Below are 12,156 nucleotides of genomic sequence, written 5' to 3' on the forward strand. Positions count from 1 at the left end.
CTTGGATCAAACGAGAGCCGACCACATCTCTTGCCAGTCCCCCAGCTGTGACCTACAGCACCTGAGGGGGATGATGTGAGCTGTGTGTGTTTTTACTGCGGACACTTTAGCGTAATGGTGATGGTGACTGTATGTTTACGACTGCTTTATTTCTCTAAACCATTAACAAGCAGGTGGGGGTGCTCACAGCAACTGCTGCCTGCTGACTGGATTGAACATCCTGTTTCTATTATCTCCTGACCACTTAGATAACAGCGACACAGAGAGAGAGAGAGACACACACAACGTTACCACTTTTTAACAACTAATACTTTTGTACAAGAGTCTGTGTCACAGCATACTGTACTGTTATGGCTTAGACAGATGTATAGATGTATACATGCGCCTGCATGCAAATACAGCAACATTTTTGTAATTCCAACCACACGTGAAACACCTCAGAAATACAAAGAAAAGAGGGGGAGAGAGATTGAGAGAAAGGATGTATTGCGGGCATGAGATGGAGATAATGTTTGAGCTGCCGGTGTAAAGACTTAATGCAAAGCTCTCTGAGGCTGGCAGCTTCACTTTTTCAACAGACCATGGTTTTCCCCCTCTTTCCCCCTCTCTGTCCTCAGTGAAGACGGAACGAGATCACCTCAAGCGCAAGGAGGATGGAGACAATGATAAAGAGTAATGAGCACAATACAGAAATACGTTGATCACATTGTGTATGGCAGGAGGTCCTAACCCTGGTCCTTGAGAGCCACCATCCTGCTTGTTTTTCAACCATCCCTGCATTTACAGCTACTGATTGACTGAATACAACAGATTCAGGAAATCAGCAGAGGGTAGGGCAGGGATAGTCGGTAAACAAGTAGAACAGTGGCTCTGGGTTGGCCACTTTAATCCATGGTTACATCTTAAGGGGCTTAAGGGTCAAGTATAGACACACTGACAATAGCAAACGGTCCACTTCTTGGTTCCAGCTTCTCAAATGTGATGATTTTGTCCTGTCTCCTTTGTGTTTTATGTCAATGGAAACTGAATTTCTGTAAATGCAGGACATCTTTTAACTATTCAATATCATTTTAAAAATTCTGCAACACTGGTGAATTCATTTGTTCATTTTTATTTTTATATTCAGCATTATGTGAATAAAATGGATAAATAGATTATTAGCCAACCAAACAAATAAAACAATAGAAACCCAACATTCTACAAATCCTACGACTTTTCAGCTCACCACAACACAAATACTGGGAACAAACTTGGGAAAGTTTATTTCACTAGTTTGTCCTCTGCCCCACGCCCTGTCTCACAATGTCAGAAAATCCATGACAAGCAAGCAAACACTAAAAGTCGCTCTGTGTGAGCTACTACTAGCAGGGCAGAGCTGGGCTTCGCCCCTTTTACTTAAATAATGATGTATAATTACTGCTGGGAATATTACACCATAAAGGCCTGTCTAAACAGTGGCAGCAGTGCAACATCCACCACTCTATACTTTATAACGTACTAGAAACATTCATCACTGCCTCAGCTCTCAAATGTACAGCATCTGCACAGAGCCCATAAACCACAACAACATAGAAGACACAGACCATAACCCAAGAGCAATGTTGAATCAGATAAATTTTACAGAAGCAAGCGCAAATACGAGGAGTAAGGAAGATGCAGGAAAGGTGTCATGTAAGATGCACATTAGACCTGCATAAATCCTTATCAAATATATATGTATCCTCTAAGGTAAAGCCTGATAGGTAGGAAGAGCTAGCGAGACTGAAACCCAAGCAGAAACATGCACAGAGTGAATCAATGCAACACCTGAAAACCATTAGCAATCTAATGGCTAAACTGAGAGAATGGGAAAAACAACAATAACTAAGGGCATACAATAAATAAGAACTGAAAGGCAAACTCTCCGACTCCAAGGAGAGAAAACCAGAGTGATTCCACTGATACGAGCAGCTGCTGGTGTCTCAAGTCTCCAGGGTGAAGAAGAGACAGAAAGAGAGTGAAAGCAAAAAGCACCCAGACAAAAGAGTAAATCACAATAAATATTTATAATGATAAGTAATGCTGCAGATCATAAATATTAAACAGCCACTGCCTGTGTGTGTGTGTGTCCTGGTGTGTTAAGCATAAGTGTTCACAGAGATGCACTGAGTAATGCATTGACATTAACATTTTTCATCAAACTGATCAGATGAGCTATGAATATTAGCCCTAACAAAGCATACGTATTACATTATCAGACTGCTTGTTTGGCAGTTTTTAAAACCAACTAGGGAACAACATGCATCATTTCAATTAGCATAGGTATGAAGTCTTATATAAACATTCTCCACCCTTTATGTATAAAAGGGACAGCGCATTATTGATGTGGAAACAGCTGAGGAAGCAGCATAGTGTCAAGTTCTTGACAATAACTACTTAATTCTGTATGCAAAACTCTCTTTTCACTACCGCTGGTATGCCATGATGATACTGTTTTATCACTGTCGCCAGTATCCATATCAGTGAAAAGCTATTCTTACAAATGCCTACATGCAGCAAGGGATGTAGTCTGTGCTGTTTTGGTGTAAATGTGTTTGCATGCATATGTGTCTTACAAAAGTGAACTTGTTTTTAAAGGAAACTGTTTGGCATGTTGGGGTGTACATTTAATTAGCTCTCTTTCTGAGAGTAATATTTCCTTATTTGCAGGCTTTGCAAGCTGTTTTGCTTCCAGTGTGTATGATAAGATTAGCCGTTCAGCTGCTGGTTCTAGCGTCATAGTTAATGCACACACAAGAGTGCATCAATTTTCTCATCAAAATCTGGGCAAGACAACAAATTATCATATTTTGTCAAATAACTGCCACCTTGAGATATTAAGAGTGAAAGAGTTGTCGTCCCATTTGGTACTAAAACATAATTTAGCCACCATCTGTTGTACCTCACAGCCATCTGATGGAGAGCACCAAGAGGCTAGTCTCAGCCTTGCGTTCTGGTTATATTGTACTGCCTTAAGTCACTCACTGTACTTAGAGAACCAGATAGTTTAAACTGCTGTTTAAAAGAGGCTGAATAAGACAGGTACACACAGTATAAGGAAAATGAAAAGGTTCCCATGGTGTGAGCAAATCAAATGACACTTAACAGCACAGGCACAGCAATCTGTAATATAAAGTGCAGAATAAAATGATCTTGAGTTAAGTAGAAAGGTAATATAAATCCTCTAATAAGAGAACCAGTTGTTAGGGGCTTACAAATTCATTTAGTCACCATTAACAATTCAGCTCAGCATAATTTCCTGCAGTTTGCAAGTGACATAATTTATCCTTAACAGTGAGGTGATGGACAGGTTAAGTTAATTTATCTGGCTCTGACTCACAAAAGTGGGTTGAAAAGTATTCTAACTCGAGACTGAATGTAATCAAGGCTTATTTTACATTTCAGGACTCTATACTTTAAAATACGTAGTGAGAACAAATCATTCATTTGAAGTAATATTGCTTTTTACTGTACTTTTACAAGAGGGACAATATACCCTTCATCATTTCTCTATTTCCTCTCCCACATCTGCTGGAGTAACAAGAAGTAGATAACTAGCAGTTTGAGACATTTACCTTCTGTGCTTTATGTCACACTTTGTAACTGGTTTTGTAAAATACATATATGCAAAAGCCATGCTTAAATAAATTGCTCATTCACATTCACACAAGCAAAAGTGAGGCGACCATGGGTTGTTTGATCAGAGTGCAGCATATAAGTAAACAGCCTCAGCGTTATACATTGGATTACACATGGTCTAAGTTACTGCCTAAATTACTAATGAGCTAAATTATAAAAGAGACCCACACAGGCAAACAAGTCTGTGCAAACACATTGCTGAACTCTCTCTCGCTCACACACACACACACACACACACACACACACACACACACACACACACACCGTCACACACACACCCTGTCACACACGCTCTCTAAAACACACACACACACACACACACACACACACACACACACACACACACACACACACACACACACACACACACACACAACCATACAACATAGGTAACACTGATCTTATCAGATAAACAACGACCAACTACTTTGTTGTTGTTTTAATCACGTGTTGACCTTGTGGGAGTTCAGGGACATTGTTGCCTACTGTAATTAGGTATGTGTTTGTCCATTACAAAATTTGTGTGTGTGTGTGTGTGTGAGCAAGTCATAATATTGAAACCTTCACCTAGTGTATATATACACACATCCATGCCAGTGCAGTCTTCACTGAGCGCTGTCACATCTCATTCTATTTAAAGCCCATTCACTCTCCACAGCCAACAATCAGGATTCCACGGTGGGCTGCACGCTTCAACATGAAGCCAACATCAACCAGACTTATCAGGTATTAGCCTGCCCTGCAATCTCCATTTCATGAACACTATAAACACTATTGATTTTCACGTTGTGCTTTTTGCACTTGTATCTAGTGGATTGTGGGCGTTCTGTCAGAGAAATTACTTGTAATGAATAATAATGCAGAGCTATGGGAAGATAGCTGAAGATTTTTTTCCGTTCCAGTTGTAGTGGCAGCTACACCAACCGAGGGTGAGCTCTGCTGGCTGTGGCACTCTGTAAGAAGCTAAGACATCTGGAAAGAATGAACCATCTACAGTTAGTTTTTGAAAATATTTTTGTTAAGTATTTGGATTGGTTTTAATAGTGGTGGTGCTGTCATTAAATGTAGGCCATTTTAAGATCCTCTGATAATCACAATGCGGTTTGAACTAATATTTCAGAAATGCTATAATGCGTTTCTTTTTTTGCAAATAGCAAATATGTCTAAATAGAATAGAAAATAAGAAGAAATCTGAGGGTAATCACTTGAGTCCTTTATTCTAACAAAATGATTGGACTTTACACAGCAAACAATTACTGAGCTGAGGACTTTAACCTTTATTATCTAAGTGGGATTCACCGTTATATTGGGAGCAAATATTCTCCTGAGAAAATGTGCATAATTATATTGGAACATGGGTTAAAGACAAAGCCACCACTGAGCTGAGTATTGTTGGTCACTCTGTGTTATAAATACACAGGATCCCAGCATTAGTTAACAGAGACCTAGTGCAGTGAGTGAGAGTGTATTTGTGCTTTTGTCTGAGACAGTCATGCTTGGGCCACCATAATTCACAGCTTACAAGGTGAAATCACAAGAGAGTGCCGGGTTGCATGGCCCAAACAAACAAGCCAAGATTACATTCCCAATAAAATAGCCCCATATACTGTAGTAACTAGTAGAAATCAGGTTTCATTCTAATCCGTTTCCAGTTAATTTTCTCTTTACTATGAGAGTAATTTATCACACACTTAGCTGAGTAAAGATACTCACCAAGACGGACAGCAATGAAGTACCAGGTGGTGTGTTTTCAGGAATGCTGATGTTGTAAAGTGGTTTGCTGAAGATAGGTCGGTTATCATTCTCATTGATTATTTCAATAAAGACACGGGCAAATCCAACATGGTCAGATATGGACTCATTGGCAAAGAGCTGAGGAGAGACATCAAGGAGTATATTATGTTTTAAACATTTAAATATGGCCAAAGACATGACAAAGAGGGATCTGCACAGATTTAACAGTAGTTTACTGATACAAAATGTTAAAAATATTATAAGAGAATATATATAGATTCTCTTTACCACTTTTGAGATTTTGGTTTTTACTCAGAACAGTGCATCTTCTGATTCTGTAATTGCTTCAAGGGTAAATTTATGTGATAAAATAATAATTTCACTGTTGAAATACATTCTGCAATGTTGAGAATGTGATAGAGCTCTAGTCCGACTGAGGTGTCAGTCAAAACAAAATAACAACAAGCTTATAGAAAGCTATTGAAGCTGAATGAGCCACATTTCAAGGGCTGTCTCTCAGAAGGACAATGTAGACAGTCTGTCTTCAACAAGTCAGTGTTTGATCATTAAGAGAAGACATTTGATTTCACTTAGATCAAGTGGATATTTACAATGTCCGAAAATGACTTCTTCAAGTTAAGCTCCTATTTAAGGTTATTTCCTCTCACTTAACTCTGCCTATTAGCCGTTTGTGTGTCCATTAGTTCATTTCCCATTCTGTATTATTCTTTTCAGACTCTGTGGTACTGACATTTATTCCTGTATTAACTCTCTCATGTATATATTCAGATAATCACTGTAACACTAATGATAATTAGCAAACTAACCGAGAAGCTGTAGCTTCGAATCTCTTCATAGTCCAGGGGCAAGGCCACCCTCATCCTGATGTCAGCACGCCCCTGTACTGCTGTGGGAGAGATGGTGAAGTACTCTGAATTGTTTCCTGTCAGAAACACCTGGAACATGCTGTTCACACCCTGCCGCACGAAGGAGAAGAGAGAGGCAAGTTTAGGAAAACAAGAACGAAGTAGTTTTACACATTCTGTAGTCAACCACTGATGAATGTAGAGAATAACTGTGTCTATATGGATTTCACATGGTTGATTATTAGACAAAACTTTATAATCATTACACAGGTACATGCCAAATGTTGTGTTGCATTGACAACTCTGATGTGCACCAAAACATATACATTTTATTGCTTTCAAGCATCCTTCCCATCCTTCACTCTTTCTACAAATTGTTGTTGCCTCGGTCTATCCGTGTTTGAAACCTTAGTGTCTGCTTATTGCAAACAGGCACGATATGAATGGTGCACCGGTACACATAATTATGAAAACCTTATAGCTTTTTCTAAAAAAAAAAAAAGCTTTTAACTGTAGTAAGGGAAGCTAAAATGCAAAGAGAGACTTGTTTCAGGGTCCACTACACATTTCACCTGGAGAGCTGTGCTCTGGAGAGGAGGAAGAAACAAGGCAGTAAGCAAAACCATCAAAATGTGTGGCAACGGGTTAGTGCAAATCAGACATAAAAATCAAATTACAGTGCACAAGCACACGTTTGCTTCATCTCCTCATCTGAATTCTTGTTTATCTCCACCAGATAAACCCCTGCACTTTTTCACATTATGTAAATGGCTATTTGAGTGCAACATGGAATAAATCCCCATACACTGCCCACACAGCTGAATACAGTATGTCCGACTGCGATGATTACCCCAGTCAGTGAGAAAGGTGGAAACCATGTGCTTTAATCATGATGATGTGTATTTTTTATGAGAGAAAAAGAAGAGATGATGTGATCCCTGATGACAACCATGACTATCTTCCTCAATGCAGATACAGCTCACTACACTATGTGCTGCCAAGACAATGTTAGATTATGTGAGCATGTGATCTGATTCAGAAATACTTTTTGCTGTATTACTGGTGAGGTGAGGCTACTATTGTTTGATTACTGGTAATATGAAATTCTGAATTACCTCTAAAAAGAGCACCCATAACCCTCTGCTTTCTCTTATTCCTCTTTCTCAGATAAACACCAAAATACAAACACATGATGAGAAAATAGAAACCAAGTCAGGGTCAAAATGACATCACAGCTCTGAAAAGCCTGTGGCTGTCTTGAGCTGAGAAAACCTCTCTAGATCCCTCCCGTCTTGACATATAAAGCTGCAGGGCGGCCAATCACGTAACCACTGTGGCAGACAGAGGAAGATGGGTGGGGTGGTCGATTGGCATTATGCTGGCGGTTGAAATAGCCCCCTTGTTTTTGTTTTCATTTCGGGCAGAACCATTGTGGCTGATGACTCCTATTTAAAAGACCATCCAATATGCAGGGATGTCACTGCAAACTGCCCATAAACGTAATTGCCCGTCCATTTGCTTCTGCCTTTAGAAGCCCCCAATAAAAGCACCCTGTCAGAAGCGACTGCCACAAAGTTCAGTGACAAGTTCCAGCAGCAAAAGTTTTAAAGATGCTAGCTGTGCAGAAGAGCATATGAAGGAGGTGACAGATAGACAGTGAGAGGTAACTACCACTTTTGTCATAGACTAAGTATTGAAATGCCTGCCTATAAGCCCTTACCCACAAAAAGTGAGATTACAGCACAGTGTGCATGAGGGTGTGTGAAAAACAGCAATACGAAACTGCAAGACAAATAACATTTCACAGACTGTACTCCTTGGAACGGATGTGTATCTGACACTGTGTCTGCAGTGTTACACTGCAAGACGGGGAGAAAGCAGGGAATTTCTTACGTCTTTGGTGAGTCAGTTTAAAGCAACTTAGAATTACCATAGCTATTCCCCCATTTGCAGTAAGCAGTCTTAGAGTAGACATGCTGAAATGTTAAATGGCTGGGTGCCTCCTCAGACTGAGTGCCGCTATTACTCGTGGTAAACTGTTGGGCGCAAACTTATGGAGGAACGTCTTATCTCATGCCAGGTGTCTGGGTCGTCACCCCACCTGCGTGCTGTGACGCGCTCACAGTCCTTCCCTCTCTGCCTCGCCACTGCAAGAGTCCTCAGTGAACAAACAAGCTTGCTGCTAAATACTCCTATCTCTCCTTTCTTTTTTGTCAGTCTCTGTCTCATCAGTCTCTATGGTTTTTCCTGCTTCACCAATTATTCTGACTTCTGGTTTTGCTTCATTGCAAGCTACTTTCTGTTCACTCATTTTTCTTAAGGGTTCCTGCTCTTCTCTGCTTTCCTCTCCTCTCTGTATGTCTGTCTCTCTTTTTTCTCAATCCACTTGACTTGCAGTTATCTGTCAAATTCCACCCTGGCGGCTGCTGTGCCTGAATCAATCAGAGTTGACTAGCTTTCAGCTTATCTGCACCTAGGTGATTGATTTTCCTCGTTAGGTATAATTTGATGCTCTATCCCATCTCTTCCAGAGCAAATTAAATTGTAGTCGAGTCCAATGTGCTGGTGTGAGCGAGCGTGTGCACGTGAGGGAGGGAGCGAGCAAAGTGAGAGAGACAAGAGTGGCGATGCAAGCGTAAGGTGAAAAAGCGTTTGAGTTCTCTGTGTGCGCTGGTGTCTGAGACTGTGTGTCATGACGGTTGGTTGATAGATGCAGCTAATGGGAAGTGGTGGACACACTAAAGCTTGCTGTTGTACACTGCTGTTCACAGTCTATACACACGGCACTGCTGCCATGCAAGTAGTTTCATAGAGTGGCTAATGTTTTTTTTTGGCTTCCACATATATAAACAAGATCAATCTAAACCTAGAAATAAATCACAAAAAACTTACCACTGTTGTGGCTGTCTTTACTGTAAGATCTTGATCTTGTCACATGAAATCAAAAGTGAAAACTGTCACATTTATACAGATTCTGATCTGATACTCTTTGATCCACTGAGAGATATGGTGCAAAACTATTACATTTATCATACTAATTGACTGATAGCATATGGATAACTCAATTGGAAGATCTCCTGGCACAGTGGTATCGCTACAACCTTATCTGGATTTGAGAATCAGCCTAATGATATGAATTTTGTGAATGGATGCAATTGTGCCAGCCATCAGGATGTGATCAACTCACCTCATCCTTGTCTTCGACCTGTATGAAAAGGGGCAGCGCAAAGCCCACCTGGGCAAGTTCTGTGATGCGGACTCGATACTCAGAACTGTTGAACTTTGGAGCGTTGTCATTCTTGTCAATTAGTAAAATGGTGAAGGTGGTCATCACTGTTGCATCTGACGGACTGCGGTCATCTTTCAACTCTGTGGCCTTATAGAGAGCAACAGATAAAGGTGGAAATTGTAGAGAGAGCAAGAGGGAGAGGGGTTAGAACGAAATAGGGAGAGGGTTAGAGGGAAAGGGAGAGAGACACACACAAGATGCATTTGATTGCACTGAAAATGTCATTTTGGATGGAGGTGGTCAACACGCAATCTCAGCCAGGTATTTACAGCTGTTCATTTATTGGATCAAAAGGTGCACGGACTGACTCAAAGCAATCATAGAAATAGGCTCAAAGGGAGGCCAAAGGAGGGCCAGCACATGTACATCCCCACATACACACACATACACAATGAGATTTAAGAGAAAGGGGTCTCATTGAAAAGACACGATTACACACTGTCTCTGTCTCTGGCTGTCTGAGTAACAAAGACATGATGCCTCTGAAATGAAAAAACGGGGACAGAAAGATAGGAATGGGTCTTTTATTGAAGGAGGCGTGTCACAAGCTGCAGGAGTAGAGGCAGGAACAACATGCTGGTCTCCGGATAATCAAGGTATTTTAGCCTCTCTCATCCCAATACCACGGAATCATTTGACCTCCACCTCCATATACTCAGCATTATCTAAGCTGTCTCAAGTTGAGAAATTAGTTGTATTACTATGGCACATATCACACTTTCACAATCAATAATAGCACCACCTAAGAAAGCACAAGTGCACAGAGAGAGCAAGAGAGAGAGAAAATGTACAGGGAAAAAAATCCATATCTTGTAAATACATTTTTGGGCGACATTTTTCGTTTTCAGCACTTTCCCTTGTTCTACTTTTCTTCTTTATAATTATTGATTTTAATTAAAAAGATAGACTGACACTGGAATATGTTAGGCAGAATCCTTTTGTAGTAAACCTAGTTCTATCTCAGTGGTCCCTCCTAAATGCGCTATACAACCTTATTATCATTCATAAAAGCTATTAACAATAATTACAGTGAAATGAGTACTGGAAATACACAGATGCTAATAAGGCATTATGTTCTCTTAATAGGCATTTATTGAACAGTACAGTACTTACCTCACCATCTAAATTTGTGACTTACAATGGAGTTACATGAAGAAAACCCCAAAATACTAGGTGTTTGAATACAAATCCTTCCAATTTTAGTAGTGTACTTTCAAATCCATTTAACAGATGCTCTCACACCCCTGTGGGTGCCACTCGGTATACAATACTGGAATAAAAGAAATTTATGGAAAAAAATGGAGGAGTGGACAAGGTAGGAAGGCTGTGGGTGGAGTGTGGGGGAGAGGGCAGGAGTGCCATGCTAAAAAGTCAACTTAGATAGGCTTTAGGCTCTGTGGAGGGACAGAGGGATTCAGAGACAGCACCTGCTTCAAACAGATGAAAAAAAGAAAGAAAGTGAAGAACAAAGGAGCACTCTGTATTGAGGAGGACTCTAAATCCTGTTCCTTTATCTTGTCCTCCTCCACTCCCACTGTTCGCCCTGGCTGCTGGCTATTCACTGAACACAAGCCTCTGAAGGGGACATTATCATAGAATCACAAATACAAATGCCTTCGCTGACAAGCTCAATAAAGGCATTTGAAATTGTCTGGGTCACAGAGGAGCAGATGAATTCTGATGCAGAATTAGACAAACGTGCTACTGCAGGATCTTGTACAGTATTTAGTCGGTATTAAGTGAAGTTGTGACCTTGAAATCTTACCCAATTATAGCAGCGATGTCTACATGAAAGACTGTCATGTCACAATATATACAATGGGAGCAAGAGTGCTGCATTTAGAAGGTCTATTGAGGCTATATTAAACCCAGACGCTGCATTGATTTAATGCACTCATATCAAAGCTCTCTCTTGATCCACTGATGAAACAGCTTTTCGATCCCTTGTCTAGGCTGCGACAATCCCTCCAACCACCTCCCATTCATCAGCTCACCTTGACAGTGAGAGTGAATCCTGCTGAGTAGAGTGGGTTTTCTCTGTCCAGCTGGCCATTCACTGTCAGGGACCCACTGATGTAGTCCAGGGCAAAAACACTGTTGGTGTTCCCTGGATAGATGGATGGAAAGAGAGAGAGAGAGAGAGAGAGAGAAAAAGATAAGAACGTCAGAGAGACAAACAAAACTTGCGTTGTGGATAATTCAACATAACCCTTGGGATGCAGAAAGAAGAAACAGTACCGGAGCACTACTTCATGTTATATGGATGCAGCTTATGGTGTGCTGTTCTTTGTCTCCCTGACTGCTACAGTCTGACCCACCACCCATCTTTGTCTTTCTTGTATTGTGCAGAGAAAACCGTCGCACCTAAAATTCTTAAATTGCAGGCACTTCTTTAAAACTCAAGACAAGACAATTTCATACAAGACTGATTGATTCCTATGTTACCAGTGCATTTCTCACATCCTTCGAACTATACAGCTTCACATGGACTGATGAACTGCATTAACTTTGTCATAGTCTATGCACCCCTTCAAAGAGGAGCATTTCAAATTATGAACGCTGCACTGTTCTCATTAACAAGTTCAAATGTGCTGGGTGTTCTCTATTCAC

General features: G+C 40.6%; 1 protein-coding gene across 1 annotated transcript in view; it reads right to left on the bottom strand.

The window, feature by feature from the left end:
- The window catches only part of cdh23 (cadherin-related 23), a 143,504-nt gene that overhangs the window by 56,572 nt on the left and 74,776 nt on the right, over nucleotides 1-12,156 (bottom strand). Inside the window, exons 10-13 of the mRNA XM_026354390.2 lie at nucleotides 11,541-11,653; nucleotides 9,445-9,633; nucleotides 6,219-6,368; nucleotides 5,371-5,529 (exon numbers count right to left, since the gene is read on the bottom strand). Coding sequence (XP_026210175.1) covers nucleotides 5,371-5,529; nucleotides 6,219-6,368; nucleotides 9,445-9,633; nucleotides 11,541-11,653 — 611 coding nt within the window. The remainder of the gene's footprint in view (nucleotides 1-5,370; nucleotides 5,530-6,218; nucleotides 6,369-9,444; nucleotides 9,634-11,540; nucleotides 11,654-12,156) is intronic.

This window comes from Anabas testudineus, chromosome 15 (genome assembly GCF_900324465.2).
Source record: "Anabas testudineus chromosome 15, fAnaTes1.2, whole genome shotgun sequence".
In the NCBI taxonomy this organism is placed as follows: Eukaryota; Metazoa; Chordata; class Actinopteri; order Anabantiformes; family Anabantidae; genus Anabas; species Anabas testudineus.